The sequence below is a fragment of the Arvicanthis niloticus genome, chromosome 22 (genome assembly GCF_011762505.2).
Source record: "Arvicanthis niloticus isolate mArvNil1 chromosome 22, mArvNil1.pat.X, whole genome shotgun sequence".
NCBI lineage: Eukaryota > Metazoa > Chordata > Mammalia > Rodentia > Muridae > Arvicanthis > Arvicanthis niloticus.
In genome coordinates this window covers 13,412,206-13,439,817 of record NC_133429.1, presented here as the reverse complement: position 1 = coordinate 13,439,817, position 27,612 = coordinate 13,412,206, and the positions used below count along the sequence as shown (strand labels likewise).

Genomic DNA, 27,612 nt, shown 5'->3' with positions numbered 1-27,612 from the left:
TCAGATACAGCTAACTTCGTGACTGTTTCTAGCCATTAAAATTGGGGGGTGGGGTGGGGGATGGGGAGAAGTCAATACACCCAAATCAACAGTAAGGCTCTGACTACCGTGTGGACAGAGTGAGTATCACAGCATTGACGACAAGGAAGATCTCGGCAGGTCTAGTTCCGCTGAGCCTACTGCGATCCAGTGCTAATGGAACTTAATTCAGATCTGAAGCAGATTTTGGATTGCTGTGTGTGTAGAGAACACAGCGAGCCTTGTGGAAACAGATCCTGGGATGCTGAGGGGCTACATCTGCACATGGTGTCTCATATTATAGTCTTGAGCTTGGAACACCAGTACGTCCCAGACAAGGCTGTTTCCTCATGGCCACATTGGTAGTGGAGGCATAGTCGTGAAGTCTGTAATGTGGAAGCAACTGGCTATTTCCACACAGGTCCAGCGGGCGTTTAGGCAACATCCGCTATCATCCAAGTCCAGGTAATTTAGTGGCTCAGAAGAGGGCCAGCTCTCCCAGTCTATGAGACTTTGAAATGATGCCTTCTTGAAGCGGGGACCTCCAGGGGCTATGGAGATGAAAGAGCAAGGGAGGTTACCAAGCCAAGTTGATAACCCCTTTCGGGAACCCCAAAGGCAAGAGGGCTATGGAGAGCAGAAAAGAAACAAGGGTCAGGGTCTTTGGAGGTGTTTCAGGTGCTACAATTAAGTTTTTATTTATCTCCAGGACAAGCGATGGGGAGCTCAGAGCAGGTGGTGGGACAAGCTCAGATATCCTTGCTTGGTCCTAACGGCATCTGTGCATCTTCCCTCCTAGATGTTATGGCCTAGGGTGCTCATTCAGCTTGAAGTGGGCTGTTCCTTGAACCACATCCATGCTTGTGCCCAACTGAAAAACCGCCTCCCAGCTACCCTGAAGGGACTAAAAGGCGTGCCGTGGTGGCCGAGAGCCAGTGGAGCTGGACCTTAGAAAAGCAGGAGACTTGTAAATATTTCATAAACTTCACTCTGGGCTCCTGCCGTGGCCGAGAGCCCATTCCTAAGGCCAGGCTGCAGAGGGGCAGGTGTGCTGGCTTCTTTAGCATCGCCCCAGGGAGAAGCTGACAGCGCCACCTGCAAGCTGAAGGAGGCAGGAGGGGCCAGGGCTGGCTTCAGAAGCTGCTGCTGGTCTCAAGACCCCTGCACTGAGCTCCCTTTAGCTTCTCCAGCTGCAGCTAGGGATACAGGCTGTGCTCAGTCTGAGCTTGGCTGCCCGAGACAGCGGCCACAGGCTGCTGCTCAGCCGAGAGCTTTTGCAAGGGGCTGGTTTCCTAACTAGCAACTCCTCACTCAGCTTTGTTGATTCTGGATCGAGAGAGAAGAGGGTTTTTCTCTTCTTGGAACACCTCAGCTGGGGTTTTACCTCCTTTCTGATTTTAAGTATTTCCCTCCATGAGAACTGAATTTCAAGTGTTCCTCAAGGGCAAACACGGTGCCCCGGGGCTGGAGATGAGAGAGGATGACAGCTTCTGAGGTTGCCTGCTAAGGGCTCTGAGGTGCCTCCCCCACCGCCCCCATTCAAAATGCCATTTAAAGCATTTGATACCTTCAAAGAAAAAATTTTGAAACCTGGGAAGGAAGGAGTGAAGAATGCCGTGGGAGATTCGCTGGGGATCTTACAAAGGTAAACTCTGAACTCAAACTTTAGGTTTATTTCCGAGTAGCTTCACAATGCCAATGTCTAAGGTATTTTTGAATCGTGTTTATAAAACCTCATTTTAATGGGGAGGGGGTGGGTCATGTTAGACGGTTTCTGGAGCCTCCTCTAGAGCCAAGTTTATGTCTGGACAAGAAGATAGGTGGAAAGTATTGGGTCTTGCTGAGCATGCACAAGTTCCCGGGTTCGATCCCAGGTTCAGGGATGTGGGGTGGGAGGGTTTGTTCAAGTCAGGAATAAACCAAGGCAAACAGTCTGTTTATCTATTAGAATTACTACTTACCTGTTTATTTGTTAGGAATATCACTTACTGCAGGTGCTATTATTAAACGTATGTTTGTCATAGACTCAAAAAAATTTTGGAGTCAGACTTTCATGTTAATTCAGTAGCAATGATGTAGCTGTGCTTTGAGCTGAAATAACTTAGGAGTTTCTCTATAAATGATAGTCAAATATTTGCAGGGTTTTTTTTTTTTTTTTTTTTTTTTTTTTTTTTTTTTTTAGTTTTAGACCTAAATACATAATATAAAACTAGTGAAATGTCTCTTTATGATATCATTCTCAAAAGGGAGAGTAGCTGCCAGGTAGTTTGAAGATAGTAACTTAAAATATTAGCATTCTGTAAGGGAAAAAAAATCTTATGTAGTAACAGCGGGGAAAATTCCAAGACTGTCAATGAATTCAAAGAGATATTTAGTCCGTGACAAAAATCAACATTTTTAATATGAAATATATTACTAATAGCAGGAGAGTTTGAATGGTGTCACATTTTAATTTGTTTCTTTTTTTAGACAATAGTAAGTGTCTTCTCAGGTTTTGTGGTGAGTTAATCAGTAGTCTCATGTGCAAGGTAACAGGGTTATTTTATTTTTTAGTATAGGAAAACATGAGCAATATCCTTGGTAATTTTTTTTTGGTGTTTGAATAATTATTTCTGATCCTACTGTGAAAAAAATAACATTTGGATTCTTCTTTGAGCCGTTTTAAAAAACAGATTTCAAAGCATTGGTGCTCAAGAGACCACTTTTAGGTAACCTGGATAATGTCTGAGAATCTTCTCGTCTTTTGTTTTTACACCGCATGTCCCTCTTGATGCCGAGTGTTTCCTTGTGTCTCTCCTGGTGAGGTTTCATCCCATAAGAGGATAGAGTTAGCGACCGTCTCACTTTAGTAATTAGAAAGCTTCCCTCTGAGATGCCGGGTCATCACGTGCAGGGGAGAACTCGATGAGAGCACATGAACCAGCCAAATATAGAAAATGATTATACTATTTTTTTTTTAAATGAGTCTTCCATCCTTCTGCTGATCACTCTCCAGGTAGCATCTTACTGTGGTGGCACTCACTTGATTATAAATGCAAAAAGAAAGCGCATTAGTGTAATTGGCTGATCTGACAGATAACAAAGAAATCTGGCAACGTCAGGAATGAAAACTCTGGCTGTGGACCAGAGTCAGCACTGTCCTCCCAGCCTCTGCTGAGTCTGTGAAGATCTGACAGAAAGTACTTAGTCCTTAGAAATGGCAACTTTGAACCCCAGTTAAGTTGTTATCTACCATCTCTCCCATGATTCCATTCTTCCCATGAGTGACATATGGTCAGATTTTTGTCCTCAATTATTATACATTTGATTTCTCCAATAATAATAAGGGGCATTTATTTCCCATCTTATAAACATATTTAACATTAAGCAACCTTCCACTTGATTGGGGTTTTTTTTTGGGGGGGAAACTTTATTGTTTTTGAAGACAGGAAACGTCAATCGTGAGGATTTCTACAGTTTGGTCAGAGATTTTTTTGTTTACGAAGCCAGTAGTCAGGTTCATGACTGAATTAGTAACTTCCAAGTCACACAGCCTCTACTTGAAATGGAACTATGAGTCCGGGGCCCTTTGACCAACATCTGAAGCAGCGGTTCTCAACCTTGCTAATGCTGTGACCCTTTAATACAGTTCCTCGCATTGTGCTGACCCCAACCATGAAATTATTTCGCTCATACTTCATAACTGTAATTTTGCTACTGTTATGAATTGTAATGTACGTATCTGGTACCGACGATATCTGATATTCAACCCCCAAAGAGGTGGAGACCTCTCTGAGGTTGAATATCTGGAGACTGGTCTGGAGACTTAGACCTTAGAACAGAGAGCACAAGGCTAGGGAGAGAGTACACTGAACAGATTCTGGACAGTGTCATTACTGACACAACCCGGAATGGCTTTAGAACAGACAAACCAAATCCAAGATTCGATGTGTTCATTAGTGGACCTTAGGTGGAAATTGCTGGCAGGGAAAGGAAGGGTTGAGAATCCTCAATCCTAGTGATCTTTGTGTCAGAATTCTCCAGACAGGCTCGGCCACAAGTCTATAAGATGATTACATGCAAAGTGTCCCACCGAGAGCTCAGCGTACGAAGGGGCATTTCCTCTTTATCTTGTGGCAACCAGGTGATAGAATCCAAGCTTAACAGTAAAACAAAGTGTGTTTTCTGTTTCCAAGGATACTGCAAGGTGAGAAGCCCTGCTTTTAACTCTGCAGGTGAAGGGAGTTATAGGCACGGTCCTATCATAATGTTTAAGACTGTGAGTAGTGCAATCTCAATAGAATTCTCAAGATTTTTTTTTTTTTTTTTTTTTAAATCATGGTTCAGGTGGCCACCAAGTAGGGAAATCTTTGAGAGTTCCCGCATGGGGTTGATTACAGTCAGCCTCCCTGGAGAATGGTTTCTGTTGAGAAGAAGCTGAACAGTTGCTCAGCTGAAGGCACAGTGAGAGTTTAGGAGTTTGGAGTGAACCAAGATGCCCACACTTAGAGGGAAGCCTTGGATTGTATCGGTGACACAGAAGGCATTGAACGTGGAGTGCTTGTCCCAAAATTAGCATGCAAATTTGTTCAGCTTCAGTGACAATGAGGGCATTCCATGACTGTTCATCCATAAAAATATAATGATTATGGCCAGTGCATACAATATTCCAGACATTGTAATTAATTTAATACTATTTAAAAAAAAAAAACCCACAAAGAGGAGACTACCACCGTTGCAATGTCATAGATGAGGAAATCAAGGCACAGAGAGGTTGAGTAAGTTGCCCAAGGGCACACAGCTCACAGAGAGCTTAGGTTTCAAACCAGAAGTTCTATGTCAAAATTCTTTTTTTGCCACCTTACTTTTAATTGACACATAATAACTGCATATTCCTGGAGTATAGTGTGATGATTTGTCGCATTATACAATGTAATTTTCACATCAAGATAGCTAGCATTCCCATCTCCGTAAGCATCCAGCACCCGTTGCATTAGGATGGACCTCCTCTCGTTCTTTACAAGAAAGATAATAAGTTGCCGTAAACTATGGCCGCCCTTGAGCCGCCCTCCGTTCCTCCCTGCTTTCTCTTCTCTTTCTAGTTTCTGGTGAACACGATTCTACACACGACCTCTGTGACTCACCCCTGTCTTCTCTCTCTCTCTCTCTCTCTCTCTCTCTCTCTCTCTCTGTCTCTCTCTCTCTGTGTGTGTGTGTGTGTGTGTGTGTGTGTGTGTGTGTAGGGGGGATACTGGGAATGGAACAGATGTGCTGGGCAATAAACAGATGTACCACACTTGCACTTACTGTCCCACCAACAAAGAACTCTGTGTTAAAGATGCTCCAAAGTGACATGAGCCTAGGTTCCAACTGCTGTGATAGCCTTCATCTGCATGACCTTAGGCAAAGAATATGGTGACACCAGGTGATTCTATAAAGCTATGTCATACCACACCCCATCGATGTTCACAACACCCCCCGAAGTTCAACTTCATTCCACCAGGGTCATCTCAGTCCACTCTGTACTATATAGACTTGGGTTTTTCTTTTTTCCAAGACAGGGGGTTTCTCTGTGTAGTCCTGGCTCAGTCTAGATCAGGCTGGCCTCAAACTCACAGAGATGCCCCTGCCTCCGCCACCCAAGTGCTGAGATTAAAGGAGTGTGCTGTCACCACCACCTGGCTGACTTCCTGGCTCTTACTGGAGATCCCCAAACCTACTTCTGTCCTGGCTTTCGTAAGGTCCGTTCCCAGGGAGAGCTATTCTAGTTTAAACCCCCTCCTGCCACCCACTTCCCAGTGCCTCTTGCTTCATTTGATTCTACGGTTGGTAGGCAAGATTGTCTAAAAGCAGAGTGTGAGTCAGAGAGTTTGGGGTAGCCTGAACTACAATTCAAGAAAACAAAGCTAATTCATAAAACATGTGATGGAGGAAGTAAGGCTGGGTGGGAGAGTGGAGAGGACTATGCCAAGCTGGAGTCTCAGGCTATGGACAGGGGAGGCTGGAGAACAGGAGGACCAGCCTTGCTTATCATTGCATTGGTCAGTCAGTGGCCGTGGGCTGCTCCAGTAGGCATGGAGGCCATGTACCTGTGGGCAGTTTTAGAAGGGAGGGGATGCACTCTCTTAGCAGCCCTGAAAGCAGAGGCTCTGTGCCTGCTCGAGGCGCGTGCTGGCCTGGTCATCTTGCTCACACACCACAGTGCCTCAACAGCCAACCATTCCATGACTCAGCTCTACTTGCTTCTCTCACGATAATGAGTCTATTCAGGTTCATTTGCTTCCTGGCTCCATGCTCTTAATTCCCGGGATATCTTTCAGGGAAGCTACCAAACCAAGCCGAAGCTCCCACGGTCACCACTGGTCTTTCCTCTTCAATTATTCTGATTCTCTTCTCTTCTATTGTTTCCTCTGGGAAGTTGACTTTGACCGTTAGCCCCCAAGGGATCTGAAACCAAGTTAATATTTCCTTCCTTGGTCTTAGTTACTAAACCCTACCTATTTGCAGGTCACCATAGACCAAAGAGCACCCGGGGATGTCTCAGTAGGTATCTGGATGCCAAAATATTTCTTGTTTCATGATAAAGCCACGGTCCTAATCTCTCCTGAGGATCAGGATCAATTCTGCTTGTTTCTGTGAAAGACCAACATCTTTGACTTTCTGTAGTCTTTCATGAGGGCCTCAAAGTGGCCAGGCAGTACTCATAGTCCTTCATTTAATTTAATTTAATTTAATTTAATTAATTTAATTCCTTTGTGTTCCACACATGGTCTTAGCCAAGAGGTCAAGAGGTGATTCCAAGGTGCTGGAGAGATTGCCCAGTGGTTGGGAGAGTCTGCTGCTTTTGCAGAGGACCCAAGTTCAGTTCCCAGCACCCACATCTGGATGGAAACTGCTTATAACAGCAGCACCAGGGGATTCAGTACTTCCTCTGGTCTCTGTAGGCACTGTACACATGTACAAATCCACACAGACAGACACACAAAAATAAAAATAAAATCTTAAAAAAAAGTTGAGTTCCAAATGGGACAGCTCTTCCTGGTGAACGAGGATCTGTCAAGCCAGGAGCTGAACTCTGATGAGCTGAGTTAATACCGCAGGTGTGACCGAGGAGTAAGGGTGGGCAGGGGTCTCTCCTCTCTCTCTCTCTCTCTCTCTCTCTCTCTCTCTCTCTCTCTCTCTCTCTCTCTCTCTCTCTCTCTCTCATTTTTTTCCAGACTTATGTATTCCCCATCTCTGTCTTAGTCACTGTCCTATTGCTTAGAAGAGACACCATAACCAAGGCAGCTCTTAGAAAAGAAAGCATTCAGCTGGGAGCTTGCTTGCAGTTTCAGGGGGTTAATCCATGATTATCATGGTGGGATGCACACAGACATGGTGGTGGAGCAGTAGCTGAGAGCTTTACATCCTGATCTATAGGCAGCAGCCAGAGAGAGAGAGAGAGACAGAGAGAGAGAGACAGAGAGACAGAGAGACAGAGAGACAGAGACAGAGACTGAGAGAGAGACAGAGAGAGACAGAGAGAGCTAGAGAAATAGAGACAGAGACAGAGACTGAGAGAGAGAGACAGAGAGAGACAGAGAGAGCTAGAGAAATAGAGACAGAGAGAGACAGAGACAGAAAGACAGAGACAGACACAGAGAGAGACAGAGAGAGATACAGAGAGAGACAGAGACAGAGAGACAGAGACAGACACAGAGAGAGACAGAAAGAGACAGAGAGAAATACAGAGAGAGACAGAGAGACAGAGACAGACACAGAGAGACAGAAAGAGAGAGACAGAGAGAGACAGAGAGACAGAGACAGACACAGAGAGACAGAAAGAGAGAGACACAGAGAGAGACAGAGAGACAGAGACAGAGAGACAGAAAGAGAGAGACAGAGAGAGAGACAGAGAGACAGACACAGAGAGACAGAGAGAGATACAGAGAGAGAGACAGACAGAGAGACAGAGACAGACACAGAGAGAGACAGAAAGAGACAGAGAGAAATACAGAGAGAGAGACAGAGAGACAGAGACAGACACAGAGAGACAGAAAGAGAGAGACACAGAGAGAGACAGAGAGACAGAGACAGACACAGAGAGACAGAAAGAGAGAGACACAGAGAGAGACAGAGAGAGACAGAGAGACAGAGACAGACACAGAGAGACAGAAAGAAAGAGACAGAGAGAGAGACAGAGAGACAGAGACAGAGAGACAGAGACAGACACAGAGAGACAGAGAGAGATACAGAGAGAGACAGAGACAGAGAGACAGAGACAGACACAGAGAGAGACAGAAAGAGAGAGAGACAGAGAGATACAGAGAGATAGAGACAGACACAGAGACAGAGACAGACAGAGACAGAGAGAGACAGAGAGACAGAGACAGAGAGACAGAGAGACACAGAGAGGGAGATGGGGAGGGGGAGAGGAAGGGAGAGGGAAGAAAAGAGAGAGAGACACACAGAAAGAGACAGAGAGACAGAGAGAGACAGAGAGATGAAGAGAGGGAGAGAGGGAGACAGGGAGGGAGTGGGGGAAGGGGAGAGAGACTCCAGAAAAAGCAGTTTTTTCTGTTGTTCAGGCAAGATCAGAGTCTCAAGAGGCAGTTAAGACACTGGGCAGCTATGACTGCCACTTAATTACTGAATTTATTTGCTCTGAACTAGGATTTTTATTTTTCTATTTTCATAATGACATGAGTAAAAAAAATTCTCTCTCTCTTTTTTTTTTCTTTAGAGTTTTAACTGTAAATATCCTGCAAGTATAGTGTGGCAATAGGGAATGGTGAGGACTGCAGCAAAAGGGAAACTCATGTGCAGCCAGGATAGAGTGTGGATTAATAATTCTAGGTCTTCAAAAATGTCAAAAGAAACAAAACCTTCACTTGTTTCCAGACCAACTTGTGATTTTCAAAACTCTGGCGATTAATTCTGATTCCATAAATATTCCCTATACATACATCATGCATGTCATCTGTGACTGTTGAACACTTGTTGGTGTGTCACCAGTGACCTAAGGTTTAAGAATTAAAAACAAGGATGACAGCAGAGACTAAAACTTGCATTGGGGCAGGAACCAGCAAGCCTATCTGAAAGACAGGGCAGGGAAGGGAAAAACTACAAAACATCATGGACCGAGCCCCGGACTCTGAAATTGCAGGATGCTATGGTGGATCCCAATCCAATGTGATTGTGTATGGTTGGTGTTCTTGTAAGAAGATATTTAGAGACACTCAAGAGGCACTGAGGGTGTAGACCAGTGGTCTCAACCTCCCTGACCCTGTGACCCTTTCATACAGTTTCTCATGTTGTGGTGACCCCCAACTGTAAATTTATTTTTGTTGCTACTTCATAACTGTAACTTTGCTACTGTTATGTAAATATCTGTGTTTTCCGATGGTCTTAGGCGACCCCTGTGAAAGGGTCATCTGACTCCCAAAGAGATCACGGCCCACAGGTTGAGAACCACTGGTATGGGTAACCAAATAACCACTGAAAAGTAATTTAAAGGGAGGAGAGGTCTGTTTTGGCTCCTGGCTCGGAGGTACAGTCTAGTATGGGGGGAAAGCATGGTGGTTAGGGTGGATTGTGGCTATAGAGATCCGAGTGCAAGGCTGCTTGTTCACATCTGGGTAGATCAGGAAACAGACATGGAGCAGGAAGCAGGGCTACATTATAAACCTCAAGGCTTAACTCGCCTCTTACTCCAACTGTACTATATAAATAACATATATATGTTTTATATATATTACATATAATATAAATGTATTATATAAATATACAATATATAATAATGTATATATTATAAACTATAACTATAAAATAAATATATAAAATAATATATAATACAAATCACACACACACACATACACACACACACATACACACACACGTATTGTCTTAGTCAAGGTTTCTATTCCTGCACAAACATCATGACCAGGAAGCAAGTTGGAGAGGAAAGGGTTTATTCAGCTTACACATCCACATTGCTGTTCATCACCAAAGGAAGTCAAGACTGGGACTCAAGCAGGTCAGGAAGCAGGAGCTGATGCAGAGGCCATGGAGGGATGTTACTTACTGGCTTGCTTCCCTTGGCTTGCTCAGTTTGCTTTCTTATAGAACCTAAGACTGCCAGCCCAGGGATGGCACCACCCACAATGGGCTGGGCCCTCTTACCCTTGATCACTAATTGAGAAAATGCCTTATAGCTGGATTTCATAGAGACAGTTCCTCAAGGGAGGCTCCTTTTTCTGGATAACTCCAGCTTGTGTCAAGTTGACACACAAGGCCAGTCAGTACTTACATATTCTCCTGTAATTCACAACACAGTCTTGAGAGGACTTACCCCACCTGACTTGGAATCGCACCACAAACACTTATCCAACGTTGGCAAGTGAACAGAATTTAGACACTCACAAAATGATCTGTGGGTTTTGCTCACTGTGTGTGACCGACACTGTGCTTGCTTCTTCTCAAGTGAAAATTCCTCTCCATAGTCTGTGGAACATTTGGATTCACTGACAGGTTAACTGTTCTGAAAACACTTGAAGACTTTTCAGGGTTTGTTCTCAGTCAGACCCCGGGGCTTAGACTCTTACTAGACAATGATACATAAGAACAATGGAAGAAACCTCCTAGTGTGTAAAAGGCACCAGCCCACAGTCTGTAGCTTTCTATATCTGGACAACCAACAATGCTGGCTGTCACTGTGGAAAGAATGAAGATTCTTTGATCTAAATGAAGAACCATAGGCAAGCATGGAGAGATGCCAGAGTGGCCTAAACAGCTATTATGGATAATTAAAGCTCTCTATTTCTTAAGAAAGGAATTCTTTTTTCTCCCTTATTCATGATCAAGTGTGCCCTCCATCCTTCATACAGAGATTATTTGGGGTTAGGAAGAATACATTCTCACTCCAGCTCTGAGGGTTGCAACTCTGGAGTGATGTGTGGGCTGACCCCCGCGCCCCCCGCCTCAATTCCATTCAGATGAATGAGAATTCATTATCTACATGAACTGTGCTGAGTCCCGGGAAAAAGGTCGAGGCGAGGGCTTCTGCCCACCAGGTAGGGCAGGTCTTCATTCATTCGTGCACACACGCATGATGTGGGGTATTTACTCTCTACCCCTCTGCTGAAGAAGAAGAAGAAGAAGAAGAAGAAGAAGAAGAAGAAGAAGAAGAAGAAGAAGAAGAAGAAGAAGAAGAAGAAGAAGAGGAGGAGGAGGAGGAGGAGGAGGAGGAGGAGGAGGAGGAGGAGGAGGAGGAGGAGGAGGAGGAGGAGGAGGAAGAGGAGAAGGCGGAGGAGGAGGAGGAAGAGGAGGAGGAGGAGGAAGAGGAGGAAGAGGAAGAGGAAGAGGAGGAGGAGGAGGAGGAAGAAAGAGGAAGAAAGAGGAGGAAGAAGAAGGAAAAAAATTAAATCTCTAACTTTCAACATGATAATCATCCAGACAGAGGACTACAAAGTCTACAGTACCAGGGGATGCAGGGAAAACAGAAGCAACAGCAACACGAGGAAGGCCAAGGATGGCGTGGAGCCTGTCGGTTAGTCGATGAGCACGCCTTTTTGACTGTAATATTGTACTCGAGCATAAAACCTTAGCAGCTCCATCACATAGTTATTATAGAAGAAATGGGAGAGTCAGAATAGCCAAGATACTTGCCTAAAGCCACACAGCTACTCAGCACAGCCATGCTGTCTGACTGTCTGAAGTGTGCTTTCTCTCAGTCTTCCTCTTTGAGCTTACCTATATAAAGACACCAACCCAATTCAACACGAGCAAAATGCAGCAAAATATCAGCAACTTATTTATTTCACTTCTGAGACAGGGTCACACTATGTAACCCTTGCTGTCTACAAAGTCACTATGTAGACCAGGCTGGCCTCAAACTCACAGAGATCCACCCGTCTCTGCCTCCAGAGTCCTAGGATTAAAGGTGTGTTTCACGAGGCCTGACAAATTTAAGTTTTGATTTTATTATTAGTATGTTTCTGGAAATTTTTTTTGCAGCATAGAAGATAAAACCCACAGTCTTATACACACCAGGCAAGTGCTTCTTCACTAAACTACACCCTTCCACTACTTAAATAATTTTGAAACAAATCAATTTTTTTTTTTTATACCTTACCTGATAAAAAGTAAATCTTCATCATTTTGATGTCTCTTCACCTCCATCCAGGCTGAGCAAATGCCTCACACACAACTCAGGAGGTCTCTCTAGGATCCACATTTGCTTCTGACCTTCTGGTCTCTTAAAGTGGTGGCTCAGCTGTCCCTTTTCACAAGGGAGACTGGACCTAGAACCCGGTGTCTTAGTTGCTCGGTTCACTCAGTCTCTGCCTCTATTGTGAGGAACCGGCTTCAAGTCAGGCAGCTCTAGATCCTGCTGCTCCAAGAGCCCGCCCTTTCTTCATCTGGGGATCTTTACCCATTTTAATTAGTCCTGGGTTCCCCATACTGTTGTGTGTTTTCTTGGGAAAGTCTCAGGCTATCTTAGCAGGTAGCATGCACAAGAGGGTGCTTGTGTTGGTCTCAGTATGTTTTAACATGTACTATGTAGAAGAGGGTGCTTGAGTTGGTCTCAGAATGTCTTAGCATGTAGTATGTACAAGAGGATGCTTGTGTGCATTTGGGTTTTCTAGGCAGCAGACTGTAAGACGGACTAGACATAGGAGACACACATGGAGAGAACCTGAGGAGGTAGTGGGGCGTGTCTGGGGAGCATCTAGACCACACGCTGTCTGTGGGCAGAGAGGGAAGAGAGCCAGGTTAGGGAGAAGGGTTTCAGGTCACAGTACACTGCTTTGTTTAATGACTATTACTGTATATGTGTGCATCTTAGAACATACCACATTCATTACTGCTCTTTGTCAGCAGCACAGTACCCGGCATGTAGTAGGTGCTTAGTAAAAGTCTGCTGTGCTGGTCTGAATCTAAGGACTGTATGTTTTCCTGTATATGTGCTTCAAGCCTTATTAAAAGGAGCTGCCAAAATTATCTTCTGTATGGGTTTGTGGCAAAAGGGAAAGTACTTTGTTTTATAAACTAACTGTTTGGTTAACGATTATATTAGCTACTTATATTGATTTAATATTTATGAAAGCTGAGAGTCATACTCAGAAGGATTACAGTGTCACAGGATATAAATGGCTCTTTTTTGTGTGTTGCATGTGTGTATACATATGTGTGTATGTGTGTGTGTGTGTGTGTGTGTGTATGTGTGTGTGTATGTGTGGGCGGGAGTGGAGGTCAGAGGTTGATTTCGAGTGTCTACTTCAGTCACTATCCACTTTATTCTTTATTTCATTTATTATTATTGTTAGAGTACATGTGCACGTGTGTGCACACGCATACATGTGTGTGCATGCATGTGCTTGCCACTGTGTGCATGTGAAGGTAAGAGGACAACTTTCAGGAATGGGGTCTCTCTTCATACTGTGGGACTTGGGGATTGAACTTGGGTCTTCAGGCTTGTCTGGCTAGTGCCTTTCCCTTCTGAAGCTCCCCGTCTTCCCTCCATTTTACTTTTGAGATAGAGTCTTCATTGAACGGGGGCTCATCAATTTGTCTAGGTCGCCTTTATCACATACGTGCTCTACAATGCGCCCATTTTTATATGGGTGCTGGCGACCCACACTAGGGTCCTCATCTTTGTACAACACTTTACTTACCGACTCATCTCTCCACTACACAAGCAACTCTCCTTTCTTAATTGACACTGCACAGTTCCCTCAGTTGCCTTGACTGCTTGAGAAGAAGGTAATCAATCAGCTACAAGGCTATACCATCACTTGAACCTATGGGAATCAGTGGAAATAACCCGCAAGTGCTTTTTCCCTTGCATATAATCTTCGCAAGCTTCAAGTGACTCAAAAATGAAGATTTCCCATAACAGTTGGTTGGGCCACGGCATGAGGTTGTCCCATCTCTCTTTCAGCAGGAATTCAGTATGGTGTACTGTTAGGGGCACAGACTCTGAATCTGGGTTTTCATATTGTCTCTTAATGAGATCTCCTCCTCCATAAATGGTACCTCATTGGGTTTGTATGAAATTTAAGAGACCTTTTTCCTTTTTCTATAAGGCTCCACTCTGCAGTCTAGGTTGGAATCAGACTTGCTATGGTGTTCAGGATTATTCCTAAGACCCGCCTGCCCTCACCTACCGCGTGCTGGGATCAGAATCATACACTGCTGACCCCTGCCGATTTGGATGATTTTGTGCCTATGACATTCCAACACAACATTCAGAACTTTGGTCATTTTAGCCATAATTCTCTACTTTGATGGTGATGATGGTGGTGGTGGTGATGATGATAAGTTTTACAGTATAAGCTGAGCCCTTCTGTAGGTTTTCCTCTTCTTGTTGCTTGGCACCATTTTTATTTTTACTTTTGTGCGTCTTGCCCCACCTTGAATACTGGCTTTTATTCTCTGCCTGTTCCTTTCTTGATGAAGAAAAATCGATGGGACCAACGAGGAGGGAGATGCCATTGAGTTGAATGAAGAAGGAAGGCCCGTGCAGATATCCACAAGACACCTTCCTGTCTGTGACTGCAGCTGCTGTGGCATCCCCAAGCGGTACATCATTGCTGTCATGAGTGGCCTGGGATTCTGCATTTCCTTTGGGATTCGGTGCAACCTTGGAGTGGCCATTGTGGAAATGGTCAACAATAGCACTGTGTATGTGGACGGGAAACCAGAAATTCAGGTCAGTGTGTGTGTGTGTGTGTGTGTGTCTGTGTGTGTGTAGTAGTAGTAGTAGTTGTGTAAAAGCAAACCAAGCAATTCATTGATTGATGTAAGAAACACACGGAGTAACAACCCATTCTGGGTCCAGGATATGTTGACAGGGATAGAATGCTTACTAACACCGACTGGAACCTTGGACTCCAGGAGACATATAGGATAAGTGACAATTTGGTATGCTAGCTGCTATGTCTTTATGGCTGTACTAAATTCTTGGGCTCCTCTAGGAGTGGGTATGTCATGATTTTTGTATTGTGACTTTCCAGAGAAAATGATGGCTGAATGAGATAGAGATTTGGTGGGAAGAAAAAACATGTTTGAAAAAAAAAAAAAAAAAAGGAACATTGTATGCAAAGAGCTGTAAGGGAGACAGAAGACAGACAGACAGAGAAACCATGATGTATTAGGAACACAAGACCCTCACTTTTTGTGCTATGAACCCCCTTAAGCCCTATGAACAACTTGGTATGAACCTCTGGTCAAAGATAATGTTTGAAATTCTTAGTTTAATAGGAAAAAAGGATTATACGGGGGGGGGGCAATTATATTAAAATGTAGAATATGTTTACAAGTCAAATTTATGGTGTAGAAACCTGGGCTTCCTTCCAGCAGATGGCAAAATCCAGCAAAGTGCTGTGACTTGCTATAATTTTAAGACTGAACTGCAAACAATAGTGTGAGAGCATAGCAACAACTATGGTGTAATTTGAATGTGTTTCTGGCTTTTCCCTCACAACGGAGTTGTGGGACTGATATTCCCATGTTTTTAAACTACGCTTATATTTGCAGAAATTCTACCTTTCAGTCAGGAGGTAATAAAGACAAAAATACTGACTTTCCTATGGTTTGTGAGGACACCCTATCGCAACTTTGCAAAACTGCCCATTGAGAGGGAATTTCAGGGTAAGGGAGTGTTTGCAAAATGTGAACCCCTAGCAACTCACCCCAGAGCATTCTATTCCAAAGTTTTACCCCAGAGATTATGCAAATAAATGAACTGTTTTGCCAAGTATTTTCATGAAGCTCTTAATAAAATATTATATATTAAGTTTTTAAAAACCTGACTTTCCCCCATCCAAGTCCTCAGATACACAGGATCCCTCCACAGATCTCAGGATGGTCAATGGGAAGAGATCTGTAGACGTGTGATGAGCAATGGGACACATTTAGGTTCTGGTATTGAGCTGGCGTTGTCACATGGAAGCATGAAGTTTTTTAATAAACTGATTCATTGGTGCTGGTAACATAAATCTAGTTCATTTTATACCCAGACTTCATAAATTATAGGATGAATAAATAAAAATGTGTCCCCATGGGCCACCCCATAACTGTCTGGTTCACTGAACTGAACGTAGACTCGGAATCGACTGTGGTAGAGATTGTTCGTCTTATGATTCTCTGGATGTCTGTGTTTTGGATGCATGCTTAGATCCGAATTTCCCATGTTAGCGTTGGATGACATGCTTACAGGGTTTCATAAGAAGACATTATGTGACATGAAGCCTGGACTGTTTCTGAGTGCTGTGTGACTCTGAGATGGGGACATGGGGGTACTATTTCCTCAGCTGACAGCATGGTAGTCTTCTCCTCTTGGATGTCACATCTGTTAGCATCACCTAGACCAGTCCCCTGCCAAGGACTGCATCGGGGAAATTTGATGTCAGTTCATGAAAAAGAGGTCTTTAGCTGGCATGAAGGCTTTCCCCTTTCTTTCTAAGAGATTGTTCTGTTGGAGGGAAACAGCACCATGGAGACGCTTCAGTCTGCTTTTGATGTCTCAGCTGAGTCTGGCTGAGAAAGATAGCCTGTTTAGTCTGGGGGATGGTGGTGAAGGAAGGAGGCGAGACGGAGGGAGAGGACATTCAATGCCTTTAAAATAAAGGCTCCGCAAGGCTAGCTGATTAGAACTTGCCTGCAGAGACACAAGTCAAAAGGAGACAGTGTTTGCATTTGTTTGTTGCCTGAAGAGACAACGGGTCAACAAAGTCTGATTTTACGGCATGTGAAAAAGACGGTTCAGTAAAGAGAAGGATCAATGCTTGCGTGTGCTCTCCAGTCCCTCTGATTTTGCTTACAGGGTCTGATTAAGATCTAAAATATGCTTTATATCATTCTGTCTGGTGCCAAGGGTAGGAGTTTAGGAACTAGGTATGGTGACGTATACCTATAATCCTAGTACTCAGGAGACTGAGACAGGGGAGCAGGGCTGAGCTCAGGCTGGCCTTAGCTAAATAAGAGTGAAAGGACAAACCAAGTTACATAGCAAGACCCTGTCTCAAAAAACTAACCAAAGAAGAGAGAGAAATAAAAGGGAAAACATAAACCTAAAATAGTACCCCCCCTTAATAAGAAGAATAAAAAACTCACCCAAACCAGCCAAGCAACAAATGTACACACTCTAGAAAGTGAAACTAATTTATGGCATACGGTTCCTCTCTTGTCCACACAGAATAAGTTAGGTAGCAGCTGAGTGTGACCAACAGGGTGACAAGGGCTCTGGATGGCTGGCATTTCTGTTTCTGTGGTTAGCATCATGGGGAAACATAGTTATTTCACGCTGAGATATTTTTTGCAAGCCTTGTCTGAGAAGCTGGGTAAGCACCTCAAATAGAAGAGACCTATGCGTCACGCCTCCTGCAAGTGATGCAAGGGCTGACGTAGCCGACGTGTGGATAGTCACCTTTTTAGCTTAACTCCATGAGTTACTACTAGGTGACAGCTCAGTGGAAAAGCATGTGCCTAGCATAGGTGAAGCCCTGCATTCGACCTTGGCACTCCTCCCCCCAGGCTGATAAGCTGAAGCATCTAAGATCCTTAGAGACTGGCATATGGTAAGCAAGAAGCAACTGAAGGTTGAGAAACTTTGCAATGATTTCTCACTATTCACGAGTCTTGCAGTGTTCCAGCGATGGACTTTAGAATTCTCCAGACCTGCTTTTAAACATCACTGCTCATTAGCTCAGAGGCCTGGGAAAGGTGTGCTTGTGTCCTGGCTAGGGACTGCTGGTTGCAAAGAATAGAAGTTCAGTGAGAACTACTCAGACTAACAAGGATTGCAGGAGACTCAAGTGGAATCTCATGAAAGTGAAGGGCAGGCAGCAGGTTGGGTGGGGAAGTTTGTGTGCATGATCCATCTTTCGGGTAGGGAACCGAGGTCCAGAATGCCCTCTACCAAGCTGGGAAAGGCATCTGTATGAGTTCTTGAAACAGGAACGGAGCCCCTATGGGAGAAGTAGACTCTGTTTTATCCCAGAGGACCTGGAAAATACTTTGCTAAGGTTTCTGGCTTGTTGGCATCACAGGCTCTCTCATCTGCTTCTCTAAGTCTGCTCCAGCTTCCCTTGTCTCCTGACAGACTGCCTTTTGTCTTTTACCATGGCTTCTTCCTGCCCCCATGACTGGGTCCTGTGATCCCGTGGCTCAGCTCTCTATTCTAGTGTCCGTCAGCTGTGGTACACAGCGGAGGAGTATCCTATGGCTAGGGAAACAGAATGCTCTCAGAAGGAAGCTGAACAGGACAGTACAAAACAGCACGTCTAGCAGTCCTTTGGTAACCCTGAAGGTCCTTATTGTGATGGAAAGGAAAGGACTCCTTGCAGACCAAACAAGAGAATTTCTATTAAACAGCCATATAAGCTTTTCTACTATTTCTATTAAGCATCTTTATGAGCTTCCTAAGACAGCATCACCAGCAACTTGGTATCTTAACTCTTGGCCTCCTCCCTTTTAAGGACACCCGTCTTTTGATGAAGGGTTCAGCTGGCTAATTCTGAATATCTATCTCATTTTGAGACCCTTGGCTTTTTCACATTGGCAAGGACATGTTTCCTAAATAAAGGAGCATCTTAAGGGCCTTGATTTGGGTGTCTTTATGGGTAGATACAGTACTCTACCATCAAGCTGTATTTCTGTCCATTATCTTACTCTTTATTGGAGACAGGGTCTCACTAAGCTGTCTAGGCTAGCCTTGAATCTACTCTGTAACTAAGTAGGCCTTGAACTTGATCCTCCTGCTTCAGCCTTCTGAATATCTAAGACTACAGGCCTGTGCCAGCTGGTCCAACTGAGAGTAGCCCTCTTGATAAACATTTGTCACTGGCTGTAAGTACAGCACCAATTTCCAAAGCGTATTCACTAGCCGGATAAACATATTTTACCCATTGATTAGTAATTCTCCATTTTCCTCCTCCCAGTCCCTGAAAAAAATCACCATGCCCTCTTGAATTCTATTAAATTGAGTATTTCAGATACTTTGTGTAAGAAGGAGCATATGGAATTGCTCTTTCTATGGCTGTCTTATTTCCCCTGGTATCTGTGTCCTAACCCTAACATTGAATGTTATGTAATATCTTCTTTTCATCGAAAGTACACGCCACACTGTTCAAGTTCATTTGTCAGTGGGCACCCAGGTTGCGTCCATATCTCAGATATTGTGAATGTGAGAGTATGGAGGACCTGGAGATTCTGATATCTTTTGGATAAAGTCAAAGCATAAATGTTGAGTCTCTTTTTTTTAAAGCTAAACTCTTAGCTCTGTTTTTAAGTTTGTGAGGGAATTCTACACTGCTTTCATAAGTGATCCCACCAGTCTACATTCCCATCAGTATCACAAAATATTCCAATTTCTCCACATCCTCACCAACTCTTTCTTTCCTCTTTCTATAAGCACACACACACACACATACATGCTTGCACACACATACGCACGCACCAGTGGGAGGATATGTCTCCTCCTGACAGATATGATGAGCTAATTCTATTTCCCCAAAGGTTAGCGATCTTTCCAATTTCCCAGTGGTTATCGGTATGGCTATTGGCCATTCACTTGTCTTTCTTAGTGAAGTTTCTGATCAAGCTGTCGTTCAGTGCTTATTACCCAGTGGGGCTCAGGTGATGCTCAAAGCCACTTCTCAGCAGGTCTCAATTCTTTCAAAGATGACAGAAATATCATCCGCTCAGAGAGAAAAAGATGAGGATGGGATGCTGTTGCTGACAGTCAACAGCTGGGTGAAGAAGGTAGAATGAGTTTTATCTTAGCTAAGAATCGAGACTCAGCCAGTCACGGCAGCGCATACCTCCTAATCCCAATATGCAGGGGCCTGAGTCTTGGGAATCACAAGTTTGGGGCCAGCCTGGGTTTCTCAACAAGACTCTATCTCAAAACGATGACAAAAGAGGATTTTTTTGTTCCTTATTTATCCTGAGAATTAAATCTAGGGCCTCATACAAACAAGGCAGTCACTCTACCACTGACTTTATCCTTAGTAAAATACATTTGATAATACAATGACAACTTTGTTTTTTCTATTTTGGAGATTAAGCATAGAGCCTTTGTAGTGCAAGGCGAGTGCTTTAAGTACTAGACTATGTCTGTAGCTCTTTAAAAAAAAAAAAAGGAAAAAGAATGAAAAAAAAAAAAAAGGCTTGAAAGACCTAAGACTATAGTTATCTTTAGGCTGTCACTACAATGATATTGAACAACCCAGGAAATCGCATGTTAAGTCCAGAGCTCGTTCTATTTGTTTGTTTGTTTTTGTTTTTTGTTTTGTTTTGTTTCCTTCACAACCTGTTTTATTTTCTTCTTAGCACACATGACTCTTTTGGAATTCCACATTTTACACATGTATGGAATATCTCTTCCCACTCACCAGAAGGTAAATCTGTAAGACCAGAGTCCCCTTTGGTCTATGTTACAACTGCGGCAACCCAAGTATTCAAGGTGTGTCCCAGAAATTTACCAGGAAGGGAGGAGCTCACGAGGTAGTCACGTGGTGACATATGGTATCAGCTGTAGTCACGTGGTGACATATGGTATCAGCTGTTCCTTCAACACACTTGCATCTGATTCTTGTTTCCAGACAGCGCAGTTTAACTGGGATCCAGAGACGGTGGGCCTTATCCATGGATCTTTTTTCTGGGGTTATATTGTGACACAAATTCCCGGTGGCTTCATTTCAAACAAGTTTGCTGCTAACAGGTAAGACTGAGATAGATGGACATGACAAATTCTGCCCAGGTTACCCCAGGGGCCTTGTGCCTTTATTCAATCTGTGCACTTGTTCTCAGGGTAGGAGTGCAGAGTAAAGCATAGGAGCCGCACAGGCAGATGCAATTGGGAGATACTGATCCCCCATGGCGCTGTTGGGGGGTGTGGTTTAAGAGTCTTTCTGGATTTGCTTTTTTTGACCCCACAATGTGATTTACCTTGTAGTTCAGTAAGTGATGCTATAAGAGAGTAATTATTTGTGAGTTTGGGGAAGTGGTTCATGATCCCTCACTGGCAAACTGGGAAACAAAACTATTGACTATTCACTTCCCTTTTGGGGGCTCAGTGTTCTCATCTGAGAAATGAAGTTGTTGTTTGGAGCTGTTGCGTGAACACTGAGGACTTGCCTTTAGACTGTGGGGTGCTTTCAATCTTCTTAAACAACCCAGCACTTGTATGAGGAGCTAACTCTTCAGAACAGGGTGGACTGTCACTAAAAGAAGTGAGTTTTCTGTCACTACCAGTACTTGATGAGAAGAGAGTGTTCACCTGAGGGAGATGCTGTAGTCTGGATCATACTACAGAAAAGGAGTCAAACATCCAGGTCCTTCCCAGGATGCTTGTCATGAGATATTGTGTGAGTCAATTCCGTACAAGAGATCAAAGTTTGCGAGCCAGTTTTTTCTCCCCCAATCTGAAATAATAACTTACATGGTTATGAAATCAGCATAGTGATTCACCAATGGGAAGTTTATTTGAAAAAGAGAGGAACAGAAGAGAAGGTAATTAAAGAGACTAGAGACAATGAAACATCAGAATATGTGGCCTGTGACAGTAAGTATTGGTTTCTAAAACTGGTCTCATTTACATGTGTGTCTATCAAGTACAGACTGGGCTGTAATATGAAGTATGTATACACACACACACCATATGTGTATGTGGTGTGCACATGTGTGTGTGCACAGAAGCAAGTGCAGGTGCATGTGTGTAGAGGCCTGAGCTTGATCCCTAGTGCCCTTTCCAATCACACACCACGCCACGACCTTATTTTTTTAAGACGGTATCTCACCGAACCAAGAGCTAACCAATTGAACTAGCCTATGTGGCCAGCAAGTCCCAGAGATCTTCCTCATCTCTCCAGGGCTGGACTTACAGGCTCACACTGTGCTTGGCTTCTTATGTAGGTTCTATGGGATTGAATCCAGGTCTTCATGCTCACCTGGAAAACTCTGTACCGAGTGAAGCATCACCTCCCAAGCTTAATATGAAGTGTATTTTCTAAGGATCAAGGTCAAGATGCCCGAGTTTGAGGCCAGCTTGGTCTACAGAGTGAGTTCCAGGACAGCCAGGGATATACAGAGAAACCCTGTCTCGAAAAAACCAAAAAAAAAAAAAAAAAGTCAAGATGCTTGAGAGCCACTACCATAGTATCTAAATATATATATATACACACACACACACATATATATATATATACACACACACACACACACACATATATATATATATATATATATATATATATATATATATATATATATATATATGTTCTTGCCCAGCTTGTTTCTTTTACTTCCCGTGGTTACTCACCTATGGTAAGACTGATGAAGTGCTGATGGTCACTGACTCGTCAATGGTTACTGATTACACTCCTGCCCTCTAAAAGAAAACCACTCATACAGAGATTTCCTAGTGTCAATGGAAAGTGCAGGAGTCATTGAAATATGTGAGGAGCGGCGTCTGGGGATGTAGCTCAGGTGGTAGGGTACTTATCTAGTAGGCACGAAGCCCTAGGGTTAGCCCCCAGCCTTGAATAAAACTGGGTATGGTAGCACCTGCCTGTAATCCCAGCATTCAGGAAGTAGAGGTAGGAGGATCTGAAATTCAAGATCATTCTTAGCTATATGTGAGTATGTGAGTTCAAGACTAGCCTGGTGTGTATATGTGTGTGCATGTATACACACACACACACATATATATACATATATATGTATATATATATGAATGAATATAAACGGCTGACATATATATGACACACATATATGACACACGCATATATATGTATAAACATATATGTATTATGTATATATATGAACCTGCCTCAAAGAAAATTATGAGACAAGAGAAGAAAATGGTGCCTTTTTAATTCTTCCTTCTTTAAAATCTCTTGGGCTGGCAAGAAGGGAATAAGTGGCCACATCAGGAAGTGAGGAATAAGACAAGTTCAGAGCTTGCTCCAAGGTCCCAAGCTGCTTATTGGATTGTTGGTGTTCTCTTCTGGTTTATTGAGAGGACAGTGGGAAGCAGGAGGCACAGTCCCAAACATGCAGAAGTCACAAACAGGAAGAAGGGTCACTTGGCTGAAACAGGTTGGATGTGGGTATACCTGAACTTCCCCTTAGCACAGTTGTCCTGCAGCCTTCTAGGGCACTGTGCAGGTCGGACATCCCTGGGCTTCCATGAATATGACCACAAATGGTCCATGGACCGGAAGTTGAAAATCAAAGCAACCCAGGAGTGTAGCTGGTGACACAGATTCTAGCATACTGTCTATTCCTCTGAACTAATTTCTCTTAATTACCATCATGATCTTTTCATGAATGTTTAGGCTGTTTTCTGATGTTTAATTGAAGTATTTTAGCCAATGTCATCCTGGACAATAATATGGTGCTTTGGTCCCCTAGGGTCTTTGGAGCCGCCATCTTCTTGACATCAACCCTGAACATGTTCATCCCTTCTGCGGCCAGGGTGCATTATGGCTGTGTCATGTGTGTGAGGATTTTGCAGGGTCTGGTGGAGGTAGGAGAGACACTTGCTTTACAGTTAAGAGTGTGGTTGGACTCAGTGGTGCAGTCCTGTTATCTCAGTTACAGAAGAGGCTGAGACAGGGGTGCGGAGGGGATCTCGAGTTTCAAGATTTTCTTGAAAGCTTAGTGAGGCCCCATTGCAAAATAAAACTCAAAAGAGGCTAATGTTATAATGGTGATAGAATACTTTTCTAGCACATGCAAAGTCCTGTGTTCAGTTCCGAGTTGCCCTTCATAGGAAGAAAAGAAAGAGAAATCTAGACTGTTGTTGAGACATCAATGCAACTTTAGTTCTCTTCTAGAAAGATATATTCTGTATGTCCATAGCCCCTGACATGGCAGAAAGAATGTGACATTTGTAGCTGTGACAACCAAGGTTAAGACCCAGCCTTAACAAATTAGAACCTCAGATTCTGTGCCCAGAAATGAGGAGACAAATAGGTTGATTGTGGAAGTCACTTCCTACATAATATTCTTTAATGACGTGAAATATGAATATAAGACATCTTTTTGATTCTCCATGGTCCTTATATTTGAACTATATTTTTGAACATCAGGATCACTGTTACCTGAGTCAAAATTAGTTAAATTATGTGATTCAATGTCTTCACAAATCTGTTTGGGTGTCAGTAACACAGTACCACACACAACAGACTCTCATTTCTTATGGTTCTGGAGGCTGAGAAGTCCAAGACCTGTGCTGTCAACATGTTCAGTGACTGATGAGGACCTGCTTCCTGGTTCAGACTGACGGTCATCTCTGTGTTCTCTCATGGGGAGCAACAGTTCTGCCAGAGTCTCTCTTGAAAGGGCACTAATTTCATTCACGAGGCCTCCACTTTTGTTCCCTGGTTACCCTACAATGCCCATATTCAAACACCATCACACTAGGGATTTGATTTCAACATAAAAAAAATTGAGAGGAACATAGGCTTTGTATTTGGCAATGTATACAAATTATACTTTTATATTGTAGTTTGTGTGAAACAACACTACTTGCATTTTAAACACAAAAAGAAACTGGAATAAGATGTAATCATCCGTGTCTGATCTTTCTGCCAGGGTGTGACCTACCCAGCCTGTCATGGGATGTGGAGTAAGTGGGCGCCTCCCCTGGAGAGAAGCCGTCTAGCCACGACTTCTTTTTGTGGTAAGTGTGTTAGAATCATAAGTTGTTATGGAATGTTTTTGGCTTCAAGTAACTGAGAAGTCTACCAAGAAACTTCAAAAGAACTTTTTATTTTCACCTGACAGAATTCCTAAGGTGAACAGTTGCTGGTGTTGGGTCTATCACTCATTGAGCTGTTCTGGGTCATAGATGTGTTCAATCCCTGGGACCAACTTCCAGAAGTTGTCCTCTGACCTCTGACCCTTCATGGCTTGTGTATGCCCATCATATGCACATAAAATAAATATTTTTAAGATAGAAGAGACAGGATAACCAAGCTCTGTCTCCCTCTTCATTTCACAATAAAAATACACAAAATTGTATTTTTCACGAGCAAAAATACAATGCCTTGTTTAAGGTTGTAAAGACCCTCGACCATGGAGCTGAGACCACTTAGCTTATGATATGGTACTTTCCTTATTACACATAACTACCACATACAAATTATCACTGACTTGATTGTTAACAGTATATTCCATATCAAAAATGAAGTAGCGTTCATTCATCTTACCTGAAAGTGTCTATGACTACCCCCAGGGATGACATGACTTCAATTCTCAGGTCTCTGAACTTCATCTTGCCAAGGTTGCTTCCCCCCAAGTCATCTCTTCTATGCATGGCTTGGACGACTCAGTGTTCAGAAGGGTTTATCTCAGTACAGACCAGTGAGAGAAGCCAGAGCCAGCAGTACATACAAAAAATTCATTTAAAATGCATTTTTATTTGCAAATGTTTATTTGTAGACCAAGGGGCCCAGGAAGGCAAACCTTAGTCCACACAAGTTATGATATGGTCAGGCAGTGAGGATTAGAACGTATGTGTCTCTAACTTGTTTTCTATAGAGAGACTATTATTGTTGCATTATTGAGAAGTTATAAAAATAGATAGAAGTTTTTCAAAACCAGTTTGGCCTTTAAAAAAAAACCATTTGCTATGAAGTAAGCTACAGTTATATTAAATGTTTAGGATACTTTTTAGTTAAATGTTCCAAGGGAGTATTCTTGTAAAATTTTTAATTTACTTTTACTTAATAATTAATTTTTGTCTCTCTTCAAAAAAGTTAAAACTGTATTATTGGATAAATGTTTTACCTACCTGTGTCTGTGTGCCATGTATGTTCCAAGTGCTGGAAGAGGCCAGAGGGGAGGGCATCAGATTCCCTGGAACTGGAGTTACAGAGGGTTGTCAGTAGCCCCTGATCTTAACTACTCTAGTTTTTATTTAGTGTCTGTGTGTGTGTATGGTGATAATGATGATGATTGTGTGTGTATGATGATGGTGTGTGTGTGTGTGTATGATGATGATGGTGGTGGTGGTGGTGGTGGTGGTGGTGTGTGTGTGTGTGTGTGTGTGTGTGTGTGTATGTGTGTTTGTGAGTGCATGTTGCGCCCACCTCGTCCAGCAAGGAAGACACAACACCGGAGCTCTTCCTCAAGCAGTTTATTCAGGAACTTTGTATCTTCTTCTGCCCCCGGGGAAAGCCCGCCCACAGGCTAAATACTCCTGGAGCAACCTACCTCGGCAAGCTAACGTGCAGCAGCAGATAGGCACACCTAAGGGGAAGCAGCACAGATCACCAGATCACCAGCCTTGTCCATATTAGGACTTGTTTTTCTTAGAGAGCACTCACCATCGGGCAGGTGGGGGGTGGGTAGCCAGCGCCATCTTTACAGTGCGGCACATCGAAGCTCTCTACAAGTGCATGCCAAGGTGTGTATGTGGATGCCTGGGAAGACCTTGGGTGCTAATCCTCACCTTTCACCTTGTTTTGTTGCTGCATGTCACAGCCTAGCTGGTCTTCAGGCTTGCAGACCTCTCCGGTCTCTGGAACCTGGGATTACAGGTGCTCACCACCACTCTCAGCTTTATGAAGGTTTGGAGGATTTGAATCCAGATCCTCATGCCTGTGCAGGAAGTGTGCTGCACACTGAGTGATCCTCCCAACCCTGCTTCCTTTCTTTGAGGCAGGGTTTCAGGTAGTCCAGTCTGGACTTGAATTTGGGATCCTTCTGCATCTATCTGCAGAGAGCTGGGATTCCATGGTATACCCCCAAGCCCTACTTCTTGGTTTTTACCCTAAAAAGATAACAAACATCCTGCACTCCCCTCAACTTGGGCTCATTTTCAATGACTGAGTAAAGATTGGGTCACTGAATGCCAATAACTGTTACAGTTTAGTGACCATTGCACTGCAGGAGGTGACCATTGGACTGTAGTAGTGACCATTGGGCTATAGGAGGTGACCATTGGACTATAGTATGTGACCATTGGACTATAGGAGGTGACCATTGGACTGCAGTAGTGACCACTGGATTACAGTAGGTGACAATTGCACTACAGTAGGTGACCATTGGACTGCAGTAGTGACTATTGCACTGTAGGAGGTGACCATTGGACACAATAGGTGACCATTGCACTACAGTAGGCAACCACTGGACTCAGGATCCTCACCAAAGGACCCAAAGCCCCTTTCTTTGTATAGTTGGTTTGTGAAGTCTGTCAATTCTCACTTCACTGTCTCTATGAACCAATATTTTATCAGCATGACCCCGTATGTCAGACTTTTTATTCATAATTAAGGAATTCTTAAAGATGTTAATTAACTTTTTGCTCTTAAAGCCTCCTTAGTATTTTCTGGAATAATTCAGCTGGCTTCTTCAGTTATTAAGATGGTTTATATAGAAAAAGCTGTTCAAATTGGTATGTCTCTGGAAAGTGGATCTTTAGAGGAATTTTTTTTTTTTTTTTTTTTTTAGATAGGGTTTGGCTATGTGACCCAGGCCAATCTTCAGATCATAATCTTCCTGCCTCTGCTTTCCTAGTGTGATTACAAGGTCTACACCACCACACATAGGAATCTGATTGGTTTGTTTGTTTGTTTTTTGTTTGTTTAGCATGAGAGAGAGAGAGAGAGAGAGAGAGAG

At 43.4% G+C, this 27,612-nt stretch overlaps 1 protein-coding gene across 1 annotated transcript in view; it reads left to right on the top strand.

Moving 5' to 3' along the window:
* Nucleotides 1-1,000: 1,000 nt before the first annotated feature.
* Slc17a8 (solute carrier family 17 member 8) overlaps nt 1,001-27,612 on the top strand; it is a 50,714-nt gene continuing 24,102 nt past the window's right edge. The window contains exons 1-5 of the mRNA XM_076919944.1: nt 1,001-1,663; nt 14,437-14,689; nt 20,586-20,704; nt 23,398-23,512; nt 24,583-24,670. Of these exons, the coding sequence (XP_076776059.1) occupies nt 1,563-1,663; nt 14,437-14,689; nt 20,586-20,704; nt 23,398-23,512; nt 24,583-24,670 (676 nt within the window). The 5' untranslated portion in view covers nt 1,001-1,562. The remainder of the gene's footprint in view (nt 1,664-14,436; nt 14,690-20,585; nt 20,705-23,397; nt 23,513-24,582; nt 24,671-27,612) is intronic.